The sequence below is a fragment of the Aethalodelphis obliquidens genome, unplaced genomic scaffold, assembly GCF_003676395.1.
Source record: "Aethalodelphis obliquidens isolate GAN/ISIS:26980383/991018 unplaced genomic scaffold, ASM367639v1 scaffold4, whole genome shotgun sequence".
NCBI classification, from domain to species: Eukaryota; Metazoa; Chordata; class Mammalia; order Artiodactyla; family Delphinidae; genus Aethalodelphis; species Aethalodelphis obliquidens.
In genome coordinates this window covers 40,547,226-40,572,188 of record NW_020837948.1, presented here as the reverse complement: position 1 = coordinate 40,572,188, position 24,963 = coordinate 40,547,226, and the positions used below count along the sequence as shown (strand labels likewise).

Sequence of the window (24,963 nt, the reverse complement as noted above, 5' to 3'; positions counted from 1 at the left end):
CCCTGAGTGAGTTTAAAGTCTGGATAAACGTGGTGAGCTCAACAAACATTTAAAAATAAACTGATGGCACCTACGTTTGTCAAACACGATTAAGACCGTCAGTTCGGAGGTCCCGGCGGAGCGCGGGTGGTTGGCTGCCGCTGTCAGGTGGGGTCGTCGGCCAGCTGAACCCCAGATGCCGTCCCGGGGGCGGTGTCACGCGCGCTCGGGTCACGTGGGCAGCTTCGTCCCGTCCCGCCCCGCGGAGCTCCACGCGGTGGCCGGAGCCCTGGCTGGCTGCAGCCGGGTCTCGCGGAGGTGGAGCAGGTGACTTGAGGCAGGTAAGTTCTGTTCTGGCCGCGGGGTTGGGCGGCCGGACGCCGGGCGGGGCTCACGAGGCTGGCTGCTTCCGGCCGGACGGCGGGCCCGGGCTCGGGCTTCCGGCGGCGGCGGCGGCGAGTTGGAGCAGGCGAGGGCGGGTGTTGTGTGGCCTTTGCTCCCGGCCCTTCTGAGCACTGCAGCTCTGCCGGCCTCGATGCCGCGTTCCTAACCGTTAACCCCCAGCGCAGGCTTCCGCCCGTGCACTGCGGGGTCACCGCGCTTGTTCACCGTCGAGTCTGAGCCGCACCCTGGACCTGCCGCCTCCGTGGGCCTTTTTTAACAAGCTTTCCTGGCATTTGTGCTCTCTCACTCGTGAAAACTGCTCCAGGGTTTCTGCAGCCCCAGCCGTCCTAGTTATCCGTCTCCTGAAGTCTGCAGGCGGAACGATCAGCCACATCCGGACAGCCACGCTCGGGCTGTCTCTGCGGTTTTTCAGCGCCGGTCGGTCTGAGAACTGCAGGCCGTATTTACTCAAACGTTAAACACAGCTTGAAGTCCTCGCTCAAAAGCTGTCAGAGCTTGCAGCCCTTAGAAATGGCCGCGACCGTGATCGCAGCGTTTCCCACGCTCCGGCCCTACTCTAGACACTTGACTATGGAGAGGCATTTATCCCTCACCACCGCCCTAAGTGCAGGGGTTTCTTATAGCCGCTCACCTGCAGCGCAGCGAAATTAGGCGACTTCTTCCAAGTCACGCAGAGCCGGGATTTGAACCCAGGTGAGCGCACCTGGTGCTCAAAGATCTCTAATATCACAGACGACAGTAGGTCCAGGGTGGCTGCGCAACTTGACTAAATTATTAGGGAAGTATTCTGTTTTAAACATTTGTTGACACGACTCTTGCACATTGGCGTTCCTAAATTTAAAAAAATTCAGGACCATCATCTTCGGGTATATATATGGTGTATACACACACATATCTTTACTAAAAGGTTTTGTACCTTCAAGATAGTTTACCCGCAGGCCACCTATTTTTATAAATCCGTGGATGCTACTTAGATAAAATGTTAAGATTTATATATCAGTGTGCGCAAAGTTTAGATTCATAATATCTCGGTTTGAATCTTCACTGCTATTTTGTGAGTTTGGGCAAGCTTTTGTTAAAGAAGGTCCTTTACCCTTAGTTTCCTCATCTGGAAGATAGGCATTTTTCTGAGAATTAATGAATTCATCTATGCAAAGAGTCCAAGCACTTGGCACTCACTGAAGGATAGCTAGTTTTATCTGTTGTTATTCTGCCATCCAAAGCAATATAAAACTAAGGCATTTCTCTTCTCTGAACCTAAAAGCAAGGGTGTCACCCTGGAGCTATGCATTCTGATAACGTGTAGGCCAAGTCTCCAGACTCAGTAAAAGCAACTTTGTGCTTTTGTGCTCAAAAAGAATAACAAATTCCTTTAATTTCATGTTTCTTTTGTCCCACTGCCTTCTAGAAACTTAAGTTATGCTTTTTAAAAATTCAACCTGAATAGATTCCCTATGCTGGAAAGGTATCTAATAGAGACAGAGGATCCATTTAGCTAATTTGTAATTTTATGTGGTGTTAGCACCTTTAGAAACCTAATTTTAGGCACAGGCCAAAAAATATTTCTTGAAGAGAACTGTGGAATAAAATGGCTCAACATTTCAGAAGGCAGTTTTCTTAATCTGGCTCCCATACTGGGTAAGCCGTTTAATTTTTCACTTTCTTTTTATTCTGTTAAGATTCTACTATCTTAGGGACTTCCCTGGTGGTGCAGTGGTTAAGAATCCGCCTGCCAATGTAGGGGACATGGGTTCAAGCCCTGGTCCAGGAACATCCCACATGCTGCGGAGCAACTAAGCCCGTGTGCCACAACTACTGAGCCTGCGCTCTAGAGCCTGCGAGCCACAACTACTGAGCCCGCGCATCACAGCTAGTGGAGCCTGTGTGCCTAGAGCCCGTGCTCCACATGAGAAGCCACAGCAATGAGAAGCCCACACACCGCAACAAAGAGTAGCCCCTGCTTGCCGCAACTAGAGAAAGCCCGCACACAGCAACAAAGACCCAACACAGCCATAAATAAATAAATAAATTTATTTATAAAAAATAAAAAAAAGATTCTACTATCTTAAAGTTGACTCAAAACAGAGGAAATGTGTGGGAGCATATGAATAGTGCATCAGAGTAACAGTAATTAAGGTGAACACACTGACTCGATGTATGAATGGACTGTGATATTCACAATATTTAAGAATAATACGGGTGTTAATTATAAACAGTCACCAGATATCATAAATAAATAGAACCACCTATGATGCTTAGAGGGAACAATTATTTGAAGGATGAGATAATACTTTCCTAAGCAAAATTAATCATATTTCTCTGAAATCTTTATCGTTTAGACCCAGCTTTCTCTGCTCATTTATCAGCCCCTGCAAAGTTGCCTACCGTTTTCCTCAGTTGGGGGAACACCCTGCAAAGACTTTATGTTCTAAGAGACTTAAACGAGGAAGGATAATGTTTGGTTCTCATATATTTAGGAGTTGGGTAGAACTTAATTAACTTCTGATGCTACTCCACATCTCATGTGTTTTGTTACTGGCTTGATACTAGTATTTCTTTTCCAGTTTTTGCCTGGAAAAAAAAAAGTAAGAGAACTATTCATTTATTTCCTCCTGTAGTGGCAAGTCTTGAAATAAGCTGTACAAAACTTTCAAATAGTCCATTCATGACCTATGTACAGGCACATTCTCTGAGGATAGAAAGTACCATTTTATCCCTTTTCTTGGATTTTGGATCATTTGCTACATAAATATAAAGTAGGATACAAATATTGAAAAAAAGTAATTTTAAATATAAGACTAAATGTAATATATTGACATTTAAGAAAATTTGTGTTTATTATCCCCTTGCTTTTCTTTGTAAGTTTTCCCTATATACATTTATCCATGAATAATATATTTAGTTTTGCCCCTTTTCCCATTTGATAAAAATGGAAGCATACTCTGAATTCTTAAAATTTTTTTCATTTGAAGTTACGTTTTTGAAATTAATCCAGCTTGACGTAGCCATACATTTTTCACTGCTAAACAGCATTGCATTGAACGAGTATAAAAATTATCCATTCTACTGTTGATGGATTTTGAGTTGTTTCCTGTCTTTTGCTGTTATAACCATTCTTGTGCATGTCTCCTGGTGTACCTGTGCACACTTCTCTGGAATACAGCTGCAGTGGGATTACTGGGTCATGAATATGTTCAGCTTTGCTAGGTAACGCCAGACTGTCGCAGCTCTAATTTATGTCATCACTATATCAGTTGCTCCATATGCTCACCAATACTTGTGATACGTTTTTGCCAGTCTGTTGGTAGAAAATAGTATCCTATTTTGACTTTGCTTTGCATTTCTTTTGCATTTTCCTACTAATGAGGTTGAGCATCTTTACATGTGATTACTAGCCATTCAAATTTCCTCATCTGTGAAATATTTTTTCACGTCTTTTGCCTATTTTTGTAATGGCTATTTGGCATTTTCTTACTTGTTTATAGGAGTTCTTCATATATTCTGAATCTTAGTCCTTTGTCAGTTATATGTGTTTCATAGTCCATATTTTTCTTGTTCTTTAGCCAATTTCCCCCTCTTCTCTTTTTAGTTCATCTGTCTGTTCCCATTTTTCTTATCATTGTTGCCCCTCTGTCTGTTCTGTCACAAAATGTGATAAAGGCTGCACATCCAACGGTGTGGAGTAAATGTTACCACCTGAGTAATTTGTGTACTTTGAGTGCCTGCCAAAGTCAAGTAAAACCAGGTAACCATTTAGAGATGTTGTAATCCAGCCTCTGGTCAGCCATGGCTAACCCAGAAAATCTAAATGTTGGATGTACTTCAAGAATTGTATTAGACCTTATTCCCTATTGATACTCCCACTCCAAGTGATTCTGTTGAATTCTGTAATTTGAAAACTCCCAAATTTATATCTTTACTGATTCTCAATGCTAGTCTCATATATCTGACTTTCGACTTGATATCTCCCTGGATGTCTTTTAAGTACCTCAAACTCACTATGTGCAAAATGTAACTAGTTCCTGATTCTTCCCTTCCTGCAAAATATCATTCCTTTCTCAGTCTTCCCAATCACATTCACAAACCATGTAGTTGCACAAACCTAAAACCTGGGAGCTATCCTTTATTTCTGTTCTGTTGCTCCTTCACTGTAGTTCATGAGCCCAGTGCCTCACTCAATTGTGCCTCACTCAATTTTCTTACTGGGGAGAGGAAGGAGCTTTGAATTCAATGTATAAAGGAAAGCATTACACAAATCAGGTTTAGGAAATAACAGAGATGTCAAATTTGTACACTGAAGTTTGCATTGTTAACCCTTGCTCCAATTATTAGGAGATAAAGGAAAAAGCACAACCCTTTGAGTGGCCTCAATTTTTGTCTTGTGATTTTTATTGCATTACATGCAAAGATTCAAAATATACTCTTGCCTAGGGGAGAAAGCTCTTTGTCAATCCTAAGATACACGGTTCTTTACATTTTTTGAAAGTTCTGGACCACCACAATCTCTCTCCTGAGATAGGGAGGAAAAGCAGGAATGTTTCCAGAAACTTTGGGATAGCAACCCTAATGAAAAGAGGATAGGAATAATAGGACAGATTTCGAATTAGAAGTGGAGAAAGAACAAATATAGAAATTCTTGGCAAAACAGGATATATAGTTTTATTCAGAAACTATCACAGGAAAAAAACTTAAATACCCTCATATGGGAGGCCCTTGGGAAAATCCTCTACATGGGGCCTTAAATGCCTGACAATGATATATCTTGATGTTTCTTTCTTATGGAATTAACAGACTATGGCTATGTTCTTAAAGTACACAGAAGTCTCTTTGAAAGGGTTGCTTTCAAAGAAATAGGCTGAATATCTGTGCTAAGAAAAAATTATATTTAGAATACCTACAACTTCTCTAAAATTTATATACTTCTATAAATTAATTGAGGAGAAAGTCATCTTTTTGAATGCCCAAATAAGACAGAAGTAAGTAATGACATTTTCTGTGTGAGTTAAGAAAATGGAAGACATCCATTCACACTTACCCCCTTCCACTAGAACACAGTTACTTGGTGGATCTATAAGAGCTGGCTGCCCACTCCAGGCAAAACCAAGTGAGCCACGTCAACCAAGGGGTCCAAGACTATTCAGACTATTGAAAACTCCTACCTTCAGCAGAAGCTGAAAACAACATGGATAATACGCAGATGTTGTTTACCACTGAATTTGAGAGGGAATAAAAGGATAGTGATACTTTAGTGTCTGTATCTTCAATATCTGTTCTGAAATATCTAATGCAATGAAGTGAATCAAGTACTAGTCCAGCCTCAAAGTAGGCAGTCCTCCCTAATTTTGGCAAGTTTTAAGAGCTCTAGCTGACAATCATGACTAACTATAATCCAGTATTTATTTTTTATTTTATATAGCTACAAAAAAGTACCTCCATCAGTCTCAGAGAAATAAGTCTTCTCTTATGATATGATTATCTCTGTGAGTCAAGTGTAGTGGAACTAGTGAAGACCACCTGTAATTTTTTTTCTTTCTTTTTTTGTTTGTGGTTTGTTGTTGTTCAACTAGCATGGATCCTGATAGCTCTGAGCAAGATCCTGAAACGAAGAAATATTCTTCTGTCTGTGTTGGCAGAGAAGAAGATATTAAAAAATCTGAAAGAATGACAGCTGTTGTCCATGATAGAGAAGTGGTCATTTTCTACCACAGAGGAGAATATCATGCTATGGATATTCGCTGTTACCGTAAGATTTTATTTTTCATTTGTAAACCTTGTATTTGTTTACTATCCACGAAACTTCAAAATTTCATTTTTTTTTTTAGTGACTAGATGTAATATTCAATTCCTTTGCAGACTCAGGAGGACCTTTACATTTAGGAGAAATAGAGGTATGTAAAATTAAATCTATTCTCAACAAACTCAGATGTTTCCTATTTATATTCTTACTATATTTACAGTCTCTATTCAAAAATAATTTATATTTGGGTTTGAACTACATATATATATATATATATATATATATTTTTTTTTTTTTTTTTTTGCGGTACGTGGGCCTCTCACTGTTGTGGCCTCTCCTGTTGCGGAGCACAGGCTCCGGACGCGCAAGCTCAGCGGCCATGGCTCACGGGCCCAGCCGCTCCGTGGATGTGGGATCCTCTTGGACCGGGGCACGAACCCGTGTCCCCTGCATCAGCAGGTGGACTCTCAACCACTGCACCACCAGGGAAGCCCTTGAACTATATTTTAATGCTTTGAGTACAATTACCAATATTCTAGGAATTCACAACACTACAATGTAAAGAAAACCATTTTATAGGTAAATATGAAAAATATGCCTGTCTTCTGACCTAGCAAATATACTCCGAGAGATCTACCCTGCATATTATTGAACAAATGTTTAAATATATATACACTTACCTATATATATACTAAAGTATATATATATACTATATATATATACTTTAGTATATGTATATATACTAAAGTATACACACACACACACACACACACACATATATATAGGAGAGGTTCAGTGTAGCGAAAAGTTGAAGGAAATCTAAATGTTTTAACAATAGGAAACAGTTTAAATTATGAATAGCCATGCTATGGAATAGTATACAACCATTAAATTAATGAGGCATGGGTTGTCAACAATATATTTTTGAGTGAAAAAGGCAAGTTGTAGAATAATAGGTCTAATGAGATCCCATTTTTTAAAAATAAAAAATAACATTCACTTTTTACTTTATACAGTTCTACATAGTTTGAATTTTTCCAATGTGTATATATTACTTTTATGATTTAATAAAGGTATAAAAATATATATTTTAAGAAAGAAGTAACACTGTGAAGGCTTAACTGAGGAATGGGGGCAATGTCTTACTTCCTTGCATTCTCAAACCAGCTGCCTAATTTCCTGTTTTCTACTTCATGAAACTTCTCTCTCTCCCCTTCTCCCTCTCCCCTCACTATCTCTATCTCTCTGACTGGTACAAAGTACATGCTTAAATTTAGTGTTCCACTCTCTCTACACTTCATATCTACCTAGTTCCACACCTGTCCTCTTGTTAAAACATGTGAGTTTAAATTATGAATTATGAAACTGTTGTTTGCTGATGGTTCTGTCAGGGGAGGGTGGTACAAAACAGCATTTCTGCACTTCTGGTGTAGAGATAAAATGTAAGCATCTGGATGATAGCGTGGAAGAATTTCCCTCAGTTTCAGACCATAATGAGAGCTGAAAGACCTTGCTACTCAAAGTGTGGTCCATAGACCATCAACACTGGTGACACCTGGGAGTGTCTTAAAAATGCAGAATATTGTGCCCTGCTCTTGGACTATGGAACTTAAACGAGAGCTGCCTTTAAACAAGATCCAGGTGATACCCATGCTTTTTAAAATTTTAGAAGCACTGCTTTAAGACAGTTAAAAGTTGGGAATTAACTACTTTGGATCATAAATTGCTCTTCAGTTAACATATGCACTTATGCCTTTAGTAACCTCTCTTGAAATTATATCTGAAGCTTACCATTCTTCCACCAGCTAGTGAAAATTCGTTTGGAAGCACTTGAAGCCCTTTCCCTATTTCTGTCAAGAAAGTGACATTAATATCTAACAGATAACAACACACTGCAGTCACATGGTGTAGTTGCCTGAGCTAGTTATCTTCTGATAGAGCTCTAACAAACTGGGTTTCTTATCAGCTGCAAAAGGAACTTGATGACTGCTAAGATTGAATTCTGCCTTATGCTGAATAATTTGTAAATGGCAGGGAAAAAGAGAAACCTGTTTTTTAACCTGGTTCTTCTGCAATAGATTCTGTTCTGAGCCTGAGGTTTATTGTCAACATTGGAAATGTCATATTATAAAATCAATTATTTCTTTCCCCAGGAATTTGATGGACGACCATGTATAGTTTGCCCCTGGCATAAATACAAAATTACTTTGGCCACAGGAGAAGGACTGTATCAGTCTATAAACCCTAAAGATCCATCAGCAAAACCCAAGTGGTGCTCCAAAGGAATAAAGCAAAGGATTCACACGGTGACAGTGGACAATGGGAATATTTATGTGACTCTTTCTAATGAGCCTTTTAGGTGTGACTCTGATTTTTATGCCACTGGAATCTTCAAAGTAATTCAGAGTTCTTCCTGATAAAATTTTATGGCAATGAAAAATGTTGTGTATGTTTTGAAAGTATTTTTAGAATAACCTTGCTTCAATACCAAAGATGATTAACTTTTTCCAAAATAGGCACATTTATTATCTTTAACAATCACATAAATGAAAGGTTCAAAGCACATGTACTTAGTGTGATGTAAAGATCATCATCAGGATGTATAGAATACATTTTAGCCAGTCCTCTGGATTGATTGGAACCTGAAGGTTTTGGGTTTAGAATATGCATTTTAAGAAGGATGAAAATAATTTAGAATAACCAAAGTGAAGAAAGGTTAAAAAAATTAGATCTACTAAGAAAAATTTAGGGGAAAATCCCTACTTGATATAGCAGACTTTATCATGGAAAAATTTTAATGTATACAAAGTAAACAGAATAATAAACCTCCACCACCCACCTTCAACAATTACCAGCATTCTTCCATTCTTGTTTCATTGATGCATGTATTCACCACCTCCCCTACTGATCATTATAATTTTTTTTAGGTAAAATTTAAACACACTGAAATACTTAAATCTTAACTGTTCAGTTTTTCCAAATATATAGCAGACCATTTACACTTAAAAAATACCTCCCAAAATGGGATCAGTTTACATGCTGAATTTAAAAACAAGAAACTTAATTTGCCTGACATCAAAACCAAGTAAACTTTGGCTCCGCTTCTCTCCAGTCAAGGCAGACAGTTTCAAAGTAAGGAAGATACAGCTGCTCCCCAGCCATAAGAGATGTGAAAGTTTCAGCGAACCAAAGTACTTTGAATGCCTATATGAAATTTTCAAATAAAGTTTTTTTAATTTTATTTTTATAGAATTTTGTGCATGTATGTACAACTAAGTGTTTCATGTAAATGTTATAGAGAGAAGAGATACAGGGTGTTGTTTCTCAGAGTCTTCTGAGTTCATAGGCAGGGTTGATATTAAGTTGGTTCACCCTGCTTTTTCTATGCCAGTTATTTATGGCCAACGCTATTCTGGTTGCGTCGTGCCCACACTGTACTATAAAACCCTGGGTACTGATCATCTAAAACTCAGCAGCACATAGTAGAATGTAAGAGTAGGTGGGACCAGAAGGAACTAGGATGCACAGATTATCAATTCGGAGTGAGAAAAGCTGTTTGTCAAAATTGGAACTTAGTTTCAAACCACAGTAATCTTCTTAGTGACATAGGACTGAATTAAGGCTTAATATTCTAAGGGGCCCACCTGGATCCTTTCCCTTGGTTATTATTAAAATAAGTGAATAAAGTATGTATCATTAAGGCTGTGCTTACAGAGCCCTTTGCTACATATTATTACATTTTTTTTCTGATGTATTGCTACATGCTACCCATATTCCAACACTTGCTATTCATTAGACGACTAATGAGCCAGGGCTGGGCTTTTTATAAATACTATTTTTGGCAGCAGCTGCTCATCAGGTACAGGAAATGTGCCATCTCTGGGATGGGTACATCCCAGCCTATTATATCAGGTGCTAATCCTCCAGTGACTTAACATGTGTCCAGATTTTAAAATGCATGGAGGAAACCAAAGTACCTCCTGCCGGCAAAACCAGGACCCTGGTTTGCAGGGCCAGTCACAAGCATTTTTTCTCAGGATCCAGTGGCAACAATGAGTAATACGGACTTGGCTTCTGGTTCTTAATTTGTTCCTCTAGATGTGGAAATTAAAAATGTCATGTCATGTCCTGCTCTCATATACAGACCTCATCAGATTTTTAAACAGTATTTTGTTTTATAAATTTACATCTATGAATTACAAGTTCTTCATAACTTTACAGATGAGTTTTAAAGTAACTGATAATAGGCAGACTGAAACTATACAGCCTGTAGATAGAAAATATATATATCCTTTTATTATCTCTGAAAAAGATATGTAGCATTTTAACAGGGAGGGTTTTTTCCCCTCCCAGATAAGTAATTGGAGAGATACTCTAAATGAGTCTCTAATAAAAACATAAATGTATTATAAACATGCCCATATTATAAACCATAGCATAGCGTCTAACCCACCAATTTTCTGGTTCATTAAAAACTATCCATAGTCATATATACTACATCGATTCATTTTATTTTCTCTACCATATAAATACTTGAGAATGACATTTTAGCCGTAGTCCCCCCGACCGTTTTTATTTTTTCAAAGCAGAGCAGTTAGAATATGAAAACTAGTTTCCTAATTTTGTCAGATGCAATGTCATTAGATAACTCTTAAGCTCTGTTCAGTGACATTTAAGTTCAGATTTGCTCATTCATTCATTTCAGTTGATGGGTCAAACACAGAATGTAAAACCTGGATCTTATTCCTCAACTTATTAGCAGGAAGTCTGGGGCGATCTGAAATATTCTCCAGCTTCTCCGGTAATGACCTGTAAGGTTTTGCTTTGATTTCACCTTCAGGAAACAGAGGCTCAGAAAGCACAGGCTCAGAAAAGGCTTTTCTAAGATTTTCACTCTCCCCTCTGTTTTGCCTTATGGATTCTTCTTCTTGGAAAATTGTCATTACCTTCTCCAGCACAGCATTAACACAGACTGTCTAATAATAATAAAAAATTTTAAGTAAGGTTTCTTTTTAAGCTACTAAACTTACAGATAAAAATCCAATAAAACATTTAACATAAAGTCATCAATCTGTATATTCTAAGAAAGAAGCACTTTTGGGACTTCCTGGTGGTCCAGAGGTTAAGACTCTGTGCTCCCAATGCAGGGGGCCCAGGTTCCATCCCTGGTCAAGGAAGTAGATCCCGCATGCTGCAACTAAAGATCCCACGTGCTGCAAGGAAGATCCTGCATGCTGCAACTAAAACCTGGCGCACTCAAATAAATATTTTTTAAAACATCTAAGCACTTTCTTCCAGTTACCCCTGGCACATGATAAACATGAGGAGATTGATTCCTTATTATAAATACACCATAATCTAGAAAGAAAATTAAAACATAGTATGCTTTAATAAAGACATGCTTTATATTTTCCCCAATTCGTTAGATGTTTTACATCTTTATTCTCTGATTTAATTAAATGAAACTTTTCTGAAACATTTTCTGAGAGATGGAATTTGTCCTCAAACATGTTAATATCTCAAAGTAGGTTTTTTGTTTTTACATTTTCCCCCCTAGACTTTGCTTATACCAATTGTATGCAATTGGAAGGGCATAAACATTTTTGCAAGAATTTAGTAAGTTAATGGATCAGTGATTTATAAGCAAACTTGTGATCCATTTTCCCTCAAAAAATGCCATTCAGTACTTAGTGTGTCAAAACAAAGCACACAGAGAAAAATAACTTCAAAAATTGAGAATCACTAAGAGCTGTATCTGTTAAACCTATAAGTTTACTGATGAAGATGATGATGCCAAGTATTTAAGGCAAGCAACAAGAATAATAAAATGTATAAAATATGAAAACACCTAAACTAGCTTATTTTACCAAAGAGATGCCTCCCAGGTGACTTAATAGGCTATAAATGCTTAGAAGGTTTTTCTGAAGAGGGTAACAGAGAAAGGATTCAGGGCCTTGGCTTGGATAGCCTTTTTTTTCCTGACCTCCTTCCTCCTCTTTTCTTGCCTGTCTCCCACTATAGAATGGGCGGACACCAGATGCTTTCCTTCACTTCCCTGTGTTACTGTATGGCAATGTGACCCTGTTCTGGCCAACTAAAAAAATGTCTGCTGTGGAGGAAGATAGGATTTTTGGAAGAGTTCTTCCTCCTTTTATATAAAAAAGACTCTGTCTTTTGCCTCTACTATCTCCTCCCTTTTGCTTTGGACACTGATATGGATATAAGGCCTGAGCCTGAGGCAACAAACCTAAGGACCAAAAACAACAAACAGGATAGCCAAAGAGAAGGATGGAAGGGCCCTGGGTTCATGATGACATTGCAGATCCACTGTACAAACCCGGAAACTGCCTAACTCCAGACTTCTAATTAAGAGAGATATTTAAATGTCTGTATTGATTAAGGTATTCTCAGGTATTTTTTGTTACTTGTATCTGAGTATACCCAAATCTAGAGCTATAAACCTTGAGGTCCATCACTTCCAGATGCAAACAGCTTTAGCCATTTATCACAAATATGATCATTTTCTATGTATGCCATGCTGTGAAAAAAGGTTGGGAAGCCCTATCCTATTTGATACATTTCTTCTTCCCTCACTTACAACATTTTATCTGTGCCCATTCTAACCAATTCTGTCCAAGTCTCAGAAAATGAAGGGTCTTGACCAAGGTCAGCATCTCTCTATCTTTGCTTTTAACCTATACTCTACCATTTTGTCTATCAATTATTCCCTGCTTCTTCAACCTCTCATTCTTGACTAGCTCCTCCCCTGCAACCTGTAACATGCTGAAGTATCTTCTATCCTAAAATTTAAAAATTAAAAATCACTCTGGCTCTGCGTCCCTCTTGACTGCTACACACACTCTTTTCTTCATCACACCAGGGCCGACATTCATGATTTCCATTTTATCATCTCTTCACTCTTCCTGCTTATTTCTGTCTTCCTTATCCCATCACACCACTGAAATAGTTCTCAAGATGGTTAATTCCAACATCTTTACTACTAGATCTAATGGACACTTTTCAGATCTGCACTTTACTTGACTTTTTCTGCTTGTATGTGACACTTAACCACTCACAACTTCCTAAGTCTCTACTTCCTTGCCAGTGTTTCTCCTGATTCACTTCCTACTTTTGTCTAATTATTGGTCCTTTGTCTCCTTCATGGATTTCTTCTTAGCTCACCTTAAATGTAAGCTGTTCTTCACATTTCTGTCGACTTTCTACTCTTTTCACTTGGCATGGTTCCACTCACAGGGCACTAACTTCCAAAATATATGTTATTTGCCTTCAAAAGCGTAATTCTAGCCCTGACCTTTCCTACATCTTGGATGCATATATGACCAATTATCAGAGGTCACCAAAAAATGGTTTCTGTTACCTACTTAGAAAGTTTATAACATGACAAATCATGTAGGATGGTCTCAAAAGCCTTTGAAAAATTAGAGAAATTTTGGTTTTTAATCTAGTTTGTTTTAGTTTCACCATAGCTGTTTCACCCCACCCATTTTCTGCAATGTATTTGCATCAATTCTGTATAAGATTCACATTTAAGATACTGAGCATGTCTCAAAAATTCAAAAGACTTGCAACATTTTTTATTCGATGAATTCAGAGTTTTTGAAACTGTAAATATGTTTAAAAAGTTCTTTTACTTTGTTTTTTTTTCAAGGATGTCTTGGCTATTCTTTACCATTTGCATTTCCCTATAAATTTTAGAATAAACTAGTCAATGTACACATATACACCTGCTCAGATTTTAATTGGGACTGCACTGAATCTATGGATTATGGGGAAATTTTAATCTTTATTATTGTGTGTTTCAATATGATCAAAAATATTAACAAATATGTAAAAGACCTCTAACAAAAAAAGCCATAAAATTATTAAGAGAAATTAAAGAAGATCTAAATAAATAGAGGAATACACCATGTTCATAGATTGGAAAAAGAAATTCTACCAGTTATCAAGACTTATTGTAAAACTCCTGTAAATAATACAGTGTTGAATTGGTGCAAGAAGACAAACAGATCAACTGACTAGAACAGAGAGAATATAAACAGACCTACATATCTAAGGACATTTGATTTATTAAAAAAAGAGGTGTTCTGGGGCAATAGGAAAAGGGTTTTTTCCCCCCAATAAATTGAGTTGGATCAACTGGATACCAATGGAGGAAAAATTTTACCCTTACCTCATACCAATTCCAGATGTAATCTAAAAGTGAAAGGCAAAATAACAAAGCTCCCAGGATATATCAGAGGGAGTAGTTTCAGGACCTAGGATGTACGTCAAGATTCCCTAATTAAGACATAAAAAGCACTTAACATAAAGATTAATAAATTGGACTACATTAAAATTAAGAACTTCTGTTTTAAAAGACATTGCTGAAAGTGAAAGGCTAGTCACAAAATAACTCTGCCCATATTCAGCCAAAAAAGGACTTGTTCTAGTAATATAGTTAGAAGTACAATTTGATAATAAAACGATGGACAACTCCAAGGAGGAAAATGAGAAGAGACTAACAGAAATTAACAAAAGAGGATACCCAAATGTCCAATTACTGTATAAAAGTATTCAATCTCATTAACAATCAAGAAAATGCAGATTAAACCCACAATGTGATAGTACTACATACCCACAAGAACGGCTATACTGGAAAAGACTGACAATACCAAGTGTCAGTGATGACACAGAGCAACTAGGATTAATAATCTGCCAGGATGAATTGTTAAAACCATTTTGGAAAACTTTGGCAATATCTGCTAGAGATGAACATATGCAAATTCTACAGTCCAGCAATTTCACCAAAACATATGTACAAGAATATTCATAGCAACATTATTCACAATAGACAAAGTTGTAAATAATCTAAATATTCAAAAATAGAATGGATAAATAGCTATATATTCAATCAATGGAATACTACACAGCAATGGCAATCAACAAACTACTGTTACAGGCAACAAATCTCACAATGATAATGTTAAGCAAAACGACAAATACAAAAGAAAATATAGTATATGATTTCATTTATATACAACTCAAAACTGACTATGGTATTAGAAGTCAAAATAGTGGTTGCCTTTACAGAAGAGGTTAGTGGGGCTTCCCTGGTGGTGCAGTGGTTGAGAATCCGCCTGCCAATGCAGGGGACATGGGTTTGAGCCCTGGTCCAGGAAGATCCCACATAAGCCCGTGCGCCACAACTACTGAGCCTGCGCTCTAGAGCCCGTGAGCCACAACTACTGAGCCTGTGTGCTGCAACTACTGAAGCCCGCGTGCCTAGAGCCTGTGCACCACAACAAGAAGCCACCACAATGAGAAGCCTGCACACCACAACGAAGAGTAGCCCCTGTTCACTGCAACTAGAGAAAGCCTGCACGCAGCAACAAAGACCCAACACAACCAAAAATAAATAAATAAAATTAATTAATTTTTTAAAAAAAGAGGTTAGTGATTGTGAGGGGTGCAAGAAAGAGTCTTCTAACATGATGGTATAATGTTTTGTTTCTTGACCTGTGTGATACATAGATTAATAAATTTTCTGATAATTCACCAAGGTGTGTACTTTTCTCTTTGTATGTTGTACATTTTTAAAAAATTAAAGATAAGTATAAATGGCAGTGGATTAAAAGAAAATAACCCTTATAATTTATAATATTCTTTATATTTTTGTCATGCTTTTTAATGAACACTTTTGGAATTCAAAAGACAGAATAGTGAACTTTAACCAACCATGGCACAATGGCTGGAACAAAACAACTGTAGCTAAATGAAAGCAAAACCAAAATGTTTTGAGCAAATAGTAATACGTTTTATAAAAATAAAATAAGTTTAGTTATCTAAGCAACTTAGTTTTTGGTGGATTGACTTGGCTCCTTAGAAATGTAATTTTTTAATGTAAAATTATTCTGTGTAACAAGAGAATTTAAATACCTTGGTTTATACAGTTTATACAGTATATCTTTACATAAAATAAGTATATTTATTTCTAGATTCTAATAATTTTATTAACTTGCCAAATAAATGAGTGCTGCGTATGAAGCATACATTATGCTAGTTAAAGCAGTCTTTGCTGGGAAAGAAATGATTTCAAACAAAGATCCATTTCTGACCTGAAAAAACGAAAGAGTTTTCTTATTAAAACAAAAAATTTTCAACGTTACAATGTTAAATTTTACAATGTTATTGTAAAATGAGAATTCAAATATTTATAAAGTCATCTACTTTAGTTCTGAGTTTTCTCACATCCTGAAAATATATTGTTTTTCTCCTTTACAAAAAGATACTTTCTTTTGCTAATTTAAATCTATGAGAAATCTATAAAAAACCTTGCCATTTCCAAAATCTGAATTACTTTAACTTTCTTACATTTACCAAGTGTGCTCACTAGGGGGTGCCGCTGTGCCTGTTAGAAAAACCGTCTTTGTCCAAATTAATGTAGTCATCCTTTACTAAATTCTTCACCTCCTCAATTAAGCAAACAGCAATCAAAATACCGAGCGTTTCCTGGAGATTAATGACCTGCTTGGAAATGTTATCATGAGAATGCTGAAGGCCAGGCATTAACCTTAGATGATCATTAAGCTTCAAGAAATACTCTGTGTTCATATTCAGCATATGCTTTTTGAAATGTAGACGTTTACACCAATAGAGAATTTGTCTCTCAGATGTTTCTACCTTCTAGAAGGTGTCCCTTCCTCAACATAACAGTATAATATATTCAGGTTAAGGGACTAGTATAATATATTCAGATTAAGGGACCTATACTCTCTTACAGGCTACCTCTGTTGCCTTGAGCTATAAGGATATGAAATGATGACATTAGGAAAAACACTCCCTTCCCATTCAGCAGTGAAGTGGCAGTTAGCCATGCTCCTCTGCAGTAAGAGCCAAGCCACTCAGAGGCTTCAATAACTCCCCAAAGGTACAGGCTGTATCCTAAAATCATGTAAATGCATAGTAAAAATGCACACAAATTAGAAAGAAGAGTATGTATGTGTTCATTAAAAAGTTATTTATAACACTGAAAAACTGAAACAATGATAGCAGAATGGCTCGGTTAATTATGCTATATCCACCCAATGGTATATTGCAGCCTTTTAAACGGTGCTTCTGAAGAACACGTGATAATATTTTATTGAACAGACATTTATACGGCACTGTGTACCAGGTCCTGTTCGAAGTGCTTGTTGTTGTACTATACTCAGTTTTTGCTTACTGCTGTCACTACTGATGAAGAACAAAACTGCCCATCACAATTTTCTTCTTCTCTCAAGTGATTTATGGGATGCCGAAGCCAAGCATACTATCTAGCCTAGTAGCTAAGAGATGGTGGGGTAAGGAGGGAGGGGGAAGGGGAGTTTCCCTTTTTATTCCCTCCGTTTCAGGCCATACCAACTCCTACACATAGGTATAGGTGGGGGCAGTTTCAGCCCACTCTTTCCATAAGTCAGTCTGGAAAATTTCCCAGAAGTTCCTGGCTTCTGGAAAGAGTTTCCATGAAATGAAGCAGCTGCTGCTCTTTCCCTCTTGCTGAAAGAATCAAAATGATAGCCTGACATTGAATCCCACTATTGGGCTATAAGGAGACAAACATATAAATAGGGAGCAGAGGTCAGGAAGGAAATCAGATATACTCCAACAGAATGCCTCCTAGTAGAGTAAAAGATTCATGAGTTTGTGAATATATGAATGTTTAAGTGGAAGGTCCATAGTCAATAATTGGTAGGCCATAAACAATAAAAAATAAAAGTGGTGTCTGCATGCAGGGAAAATTACTCTGTTTCTGTTTCACTGCATCTTTCTTTTTCAGATTTTTGTCCTTCACCTAAAAGTAATTAAAATTGATGAGTTTCAAAATAAACATGTATTTTATATATGTTATGCTTCTCAGCCATGAACCTGTATGTTGCCTAAGGGTCACTTTTTCACCATTTTAATGCTTTTAATAAATAGTTGCTATTCCTGTAATAAATCAGCCCTGTAGAAAATATATTTCCTCCAAAATTTATGTGGCTACTGGCTAAGTAGCCATTTTTCCATTTTATGACTCACTTGCAATACATGTTTTTCACATTATAAACCACACTGTTTCATTTTGGTTTGCTATGAGCAGGAACAGTGTATGGTAAAACTGAGATAAACAGGAGAAATTTGGAAAATGGAAGGCTTTGTCTAGATTGTCTTGGCCTATTTCAAAAATTTTTATCTTAACCTCATAATTACATGAATTTTATTTGCATTTTAAGTTAAAAGTATCTTGATATCATTATACCCATATATTTCTTTTTTGAATTTGGAAATATTAACATATAAGATACATGGATATTTCAATCTTTAACTAAATTTCTCCCACATTATTTCATGTTCCACTTCTCCCACAAAATTCTGACTGCCTTGTCTCATAAAAGAAATATCTATATTCATCTTATTTTCACTAATAATGAGATAAATCACAAAAAAGCAAACTATAAGCTGTTTAGAAAATAGAGACCCACTTACAGATAACCTGCAGGTTGGAGAATTACCAGGTCCAACTTAATTTATGTTGTCCAAAACCATCTTGATGAGAGATATCAAGGGAGTTATAGGGGAAAATACTCTAACAGTGATTCACAAATAAGTGTTGGAAGAAGCACTGACTGCTTTTATAGGTTCAGAAAATAGTGTTTCCTATAGGTTTGGGAAAGCTACATGATCATGTCTTTGCTTAGCAACCCACAATACTTGTGAAGACAGGAAATACTCCTAGCAGTCCACAGAAAAGAAAGCTATCTGACTTTATTTACCCCAGTATTAACATCCTGTGGAGCAGTGCTGTTGAATGAGCTCTTAATCAAGTGGTCCTATAAAAGCTCAAATGTCCCAAACTCTTGGCCAACCTGCAAAAGTACGTCTTCAAGATTCCGAGACTTCTACTTTCTAGGAATTGTCCTTTGTTCCCAGGTCTTGAATTATACCACCCAAGATAGCCTCATGGCAAGCCCATCAAGGAGCTACAGAAGTTCCTGATATTTGTGAGGTTTCCAGTTTAAACCCCAAACTGGAGTCTACCTTGGAGGGTGGGGGTGAGGAAGAAACTTTACTTAGATAAGCCTTTGACCTTCATCCTGAAAAAGGGAGCACAAGTTCACTGGGATCCACTTACGGCACACGCACTTTTGAGGCTAAGAGTTTTCTTTACTTTGCCCATCTCTTGCCTATGCCACTCCACAGAGTCTGTACAAAGTAGAAATAGCCATCTCTAATGCCACTATAAGGAAGATTCTATCACAGAAAGAGCTCCTGGTCCTGTGGCCCTGCGTTGGGCTGCCAAAGTCAACGACTATGTCTGGGAGCTGACGTGTCTTGGCTGAAGTCAGCATTCAAAGCAATTATCTAGGTCACTGAAGCCTAGGCTGCAAACTTCGCTCAGCCAGGCAGCTTACAAGGCTAAGCAGATGCAGCATTCTGTAAGTACTGCTGCTGGGGATCTTAAAAATCACCAGGAACTTCTCAGTTTTCCGTTTCTAAGGCCCCTTGTAGAAGAGGCAGGTATACTACTATAATCTCAGCCCAGCAGAATGGGGAAATGTTTGAGGAGCAACCTGACTCAGCACCCATATAGCCAGGTGCAAAGAAAGCCTCTTTTAACAAGACGGCCAGTTGGACAGCCCTGACCCCAACTCTCTGTGCTCATGTCACAAGCCACTGGAATCTCTTCAGGTCACTTATATTGGTTGGGTCTTTGGGTAGTTCATATTTGGCACAATATCATTAAATATGCTAAGATACACAGTACATGCTCTACAGCTGAGCATGCAACCAAAAGGCCTGGATAGATTGTCAAGAGAGCTCCTGTGACAGCGTCTATACTCTAATTATCTTGACGAGACCATCACCATATGCTACATCTCAGACCACACCAAAAAGCTGAAACACTACCTAGTTACAGGCAGTAATGACAATGCCCCTCTATTTCGAGTTCTTGAGGGAAGTAATCTGCCTGACTGGCATTCCAAGCTACCTGATAGCCAGCAGAGTTCTGGTAGAACCATTTAAGGTAGAAATGCATCTTTCCATCATTCATCATCCTCAGATCAGTGATGAGACAGAGCACATGAAGAGGATCTTTAAAACTTTGCTTCTGATAGGTTAACTAGGCTGCTTACCTTTCTAAAGTGATGCCCTCCATGCAGCCACAAAGCATATCCCCTGGCATAGTAATTCCATATTTCACTCCTTGTATTTCTACATGCCACAAAGTTCCATCTTGACACAGGCAGCCTGACAATTCTTTTTTTTTTAAATTTTTAAATTTTATTTATTTATTTTTGGCTGCGCTGGGTCTTTGTTGCTGTGCGCAGGCTTTCTCTAGTTGCAGTGAGCGGGGCCTACTCTTCTTTGCGGTGCGCAGGCTTCTCATCACGGTAGCTTCTCTCGTTGAAGAGCACAGACTCTAGGCACGCAGCCTTCAGTAATTGTGGCACACAGCCTCAGTAGTTGTGGCACACGGGCTTAGTTGCTCTGCGGCATGTGGGATCTTCCCGGACCAGGGATTGAACCGGTGTCCCCTGCATTGGCAGGCGGATTCTCAACCACTGCGCCACCAGGGAAGCCCCAGCCTGACAATTCTTGAAGTAATTCATGCTGGAATCTACTCCAGGTAAGCTGAACTCTGTGCTGTGCCACTTACCTCTCAGCACACTCTGGCACCATGGATACATTCCATTCACAGACCAATTCACTGACCTCCACCACACCTCATATATTACTCTGTTGTTCTTTTAATTCTCCAGGCCAGTATCTTCACTATTCATACTTCTGTATCTTTCCTCACTGAGACTTTACATTTGAGCTATTTTGTTTTCTTCCTTGCTACAACTTAGGTTCCTTTCAGTGGCAATCCGGAATCTCCACCTAGCTAATACATATTACCCAAGAAAAGCTTCTTCCTCACTCCTAACCCTCAAGGACCCCAGAAGCTCTGACTTGGGACTGTTTCAACTTATCACGCTTCAGCCATATGGAACTACTTACATTTCCTACATAAGTCATGCTCTCTCTTGCCTCAGCTTCTTAATATACACTGTTCGCTTCCTTGAATGATTCTCCTACTTCTTCACTGGGCTAATTTCCCTTCCTTCAAGTCTCAGATCCAGTATCATCTTCTAGAAAGCCTACACTGATTACACTTAGGAATTATACGCTCCTTGTTGATGCTTCCATAGTACACTTTGCACACTTTAATCATGCGCTCAGTACACTCTACTGACATTGCTTACTTGCCTATCATCCCTAGAGTCCATGGGACATCTATGAATCCCTAGTACCTAAACTCTTGATTTTATATGTCAGGTTTTCAATAAAAATAATGTTTACCAAGTGAATGAAAAAGTAGAATTACACCTCATTTACTTCCAAGAAGAAATTTAACCATCTTATAACTTGTAAAAGATATTAAGAAGTAAAGCTGAAGGACATCTAGTTCCAGTAACGTGGCAGACTGAGCTAGTGGGGAACCTCTCACATAAAAAATCTAGAAATTCTATATAAAATCAAACTCCAAAAATTTAATACAAGACTGAGTTCACAAAAAGTGTAAGGAAAGAAAGAAAGGAGGGAGGGAGGGAGGGGAGAGGAAGGAAGGAAGAAGTCCTCCTATGCCAGGAAAGAAGAGGGAACTAAAAGCCAAGCAGTAAGTGTGTGAGATTATGTCCCAGGAACACTGGGGTTGCTACTGGATCCTGAAATAATGGCTGGGGGCTTGAGTTTTAATAAAGATCCTGGAGATGAGACTTGGATGCACATGAGGTGAGGATCAGGCCTTTGCAGAGCTGCAATCTCAGTGAAAGGGGGAATAGAAAAACTGCACCCACCAGTCCAAAAAGAAGGTGAGGAAGCTGGTCTCCACCAGGGACTGATATCTCCAGAGCACAAGCAAAATCCTCTAGAGGAACAGTTCTACTACCAAGGCCAGAAGGGATTTCTATTTTTTAAAAATCCTTATTGGAGAAAAACTTTAAAACAAAACAAAAACAAAGAAATAATGAGGAGACACATTATAGATCACAATAGTCAGAAAGATTAGCATCCCCCCAAAATCTCAAAGAATAATATTTTAAAAGACCATAAATAAGTATTTTTAAAATAGATTTTTAAAAAGAAATAAACCTATGAAAGGACACTTTGAAAGAAGTGGAAATTTGGGGGAAAACACCAAATAGAATTTCTAGAGATAATATAATGTTTGAAATTTAAAATACATTTAATAAGTAAAAGAGCATATTAGATACAGCTGGAGAGAGCTGGTTAACTGGAAGACAGATCAGAGGAAGTTATTCAGGATGTATCAAAAAGAGATAAAGAAAAGGAAAATATGAAGAAGGTAAGTGGACATAAAGAATAAAATGAGAAGGTCCAAAGTATGTTTAGTAGGCATTCCAGCAGATGAGATTAGATAAAATGAGAAAGAGGCAATACTTGAAGAAATAATGGCTAAGAGTTTTCCAGAATTGAAATTATCCTCAAATTCAAAAATCGCAAAGGCTCCCAAGAATATGTACCCATTCCAAAAAGCATTTTGACAACAGCTAATAAAACTGAAGATGTGGGGCTTCCCTGATGGCGCAGTGGTTGAGAGTCCGCCTGCCGATGCAGAGGACACAGGTTCATGCCCCAGACCGGGAAGATCCCACATGCCGCGGAGCGGCTAGGCCCGTGAGCCATGGCCGCTGAGCCTGCGCGTCTGGAGCCTGTGCTCTGCAACGAGAGAGGCCACACAGTGAGAGGCCCGCGTACCGCAAAAAAAAACAAACTGAAGATGTGTATCCCTCATGACCCAGCAATCCCCCTTGTAGATATATACCTGGAGAAATGTCTCATACATATGGACGAGGAGTCATTTACAAGAGTGTTCAGTGAAGCACTGTTTGTAATACAAAAATTTTGGAAACTAAATTGTCCATCTGTTCAGTAACAGATAAACTGTGGATTACTTTTTCTTATAATGGAATACCACAAAGAAGTTAAAGTAATAAACCATAGAACCATAGCTATATATATCAAAAATGTTGAGTGAAAAAGGAAGTTTCAGAAAAGTACAGTATCATATCATTTATATAAATTTTAAATATGCATAGGATGATAGATGTATACAAATGTAGTTAAAATATAAAACATGCATGAAAATGCTTACATCAACTTCAGGATAATGATTACCTTTGGTAGACAAAAAAAGGAAGGGATCGGAGCATGGTTAATTATATTTCTTTTTATAAAACAGATATCTAAAGGCAATATGGCAAAATATTACTACCAGTTTAAATTTGGGTGGGACTTCTGATAAACTATTTTTTATATATTTTGAAATATTTTATTGATAAGAATTTAAAAAATTAAAGCTAGCTCCTAAGACAATTAGAACAAGAGCAAAGGAGAAGATATTTCATAGGTGTTGATTCTGTATTGATGTCAAAAGAGACAGTATATGGACCTTGGACAAATCACTTAGTCCCTCAACCTGGTTCCTTCATCTCATTTCCTGGAATAAGTTATCACAAATGAGCTCTAACTTCACCTGTGGAAACTCACTGTCAGGCAAGGCAAAAGGCAAGCACATTGTGTTTTTTAGTTCTCATTATTGGATAGAAGGAAACAGACTCCACTGGAAAGGGAGATTATCTTCCTGCCACTGAACTTTCATGAGTATTGTGAGACAATTCTCCATAGATATCTCTCATTCCTGTACAGCAGCAGTCCCCAACCTTTTTGGCACCAGGGACTGGTTTCGTGGAAGACAGTTTTTCCATGGACCAGGGGTGGGTGCCGATGGTTTCCGGATGATTCAAGTGCATTACATTTATTGTGCACTTTATTTCTATTATTATTACATTGTAATATATAATGAAATAATTATACAACTCACCACAATGCAGAATCAGTGGGAGCCCTGAGCTTGTTTTCACTTGCCACTCACTGATAGGGTTTTTGGTTTGTTTAATTTATTTATTTTATTTTTTGCTGCGTTGCGTCTTCATTGCTGCACTCGGGCTTTCTCTAGTTGTGGTGAGCAGGGGCTACTCTTCATTGCAGTGTGCAGGCTTCTCACTGTGGTGGCTTTTCTTGCTGTGGAGCACAGGCTCTAGGTGCACAGGCTTCCGTAGTTGTGGCTCGCGGACTTAGTTGCTCCGCGGCATGTGGCATCTTCCTGGACCAGGGCTCGAACCTGTGCCCCTGCATTGGCAGGCAGATTCTTAACCACTGCGCCACCAGGGAAGCCCCATTGATAGGGTTTTGAAATGAGTCAACAAGCAACTGATTTATTATGGTCTCTGTGCAGTCAAACCTCTCTGCTAATGATAATCTGTTATTTGCAGCCACTGCCAGCACTGGCAACACCTCCTCAGCTCCACCTCAGATCATCAGGCATTAGATTCTCATAAGGAGCACGCAACTTAAATCCCTCGTATGCGCAGTCCACAGTAGGGTTCACGCTCCTATGAGAATCTAATGCCGCCACTGATCTGACAGGAGGCAGAGCTCAGGTGGTAATGCGAGCGATGGGGAGCGGCTGTAAATACAGATGAGGCTTCGCTTGCTCACCCGCCGCTCACCTCCTGCTGTGCAGCCCAGTTCCCAACTGGGCTGGGGACCCCCAGCTGTGCAGATTGGGCCTTCTGATATGGATGAATAGCAAACAGCTTTGTAATCTAGAGAAAGTATATTCCCTTGGAGAGATCTAGAGATGTACTTCCCAAGATATGTCACAGGGCACTAAAGATAAAACCTCCTTACCCTCCAGAAACATTTGTTTCTCTCTCTCTCTCCTCTCTCTCTCTCCTCTCTCTCTCTCTCTCTCT

At 38.5% G+C, this 24,963-nt stretch overlaps 2 protein-coding genes across 5 annotated transcripts in view; one reads left to right on the top strand and one right to left on the bottom strand.

Annotated features, from left to right (window-relative positions):
- The first annotated feature begins 230 nt into the window (after positions 1–230).
- Positions 231–24,963, top strand: part of RFESD (Rieske Fe-S domain containing) — a 38,701-nt gene continuing 13,968 nt past the window's right edge. For 2 of the 4 annotated variants that reach the window (XM_027100586.1, XM_027100589.1), the window contains exons 1-3: positions 231–320; positions 5,952–6,127; positions 6,238–6,272. In XM_027100586.1, coding sequence (XP_026956387.1) covers positions 5,953–6,127; positions 6,238–6,272 — 210 coding nt within the window. In that variant the 5' untranslated portion in view covers positions 231–320; position 5,952. Of the gene's footprint in view, positions 321–858; positions 1,078–5,951; positions 6,128–6,237; positions 6,273–8,274; positions 9,363–24,963 lie in introns of those variants that run through there. The other 2 variants (XM_027100588.1, XM_027100587.1) reach the window with 2 other exon arrangements.
- SPATA9 (spermatogenesis associated 9) overlaps positions 9,790–24,963 on the bottom strand; it is a 75,016-nt gene continuing 59,842 nt past the window's right edge. Inside the window, 2 exon segments of the mRNA XM_027100585.1 lie at positions 9,790–11,097; positions 16,141–16,236. Coding sequence (XP_026956386.1) covers positions 10,810–11,097; positions 16,141–16,236 — 384 coding nt within the window. The 3' untranslated portion in view covers positions 9,790–10,809.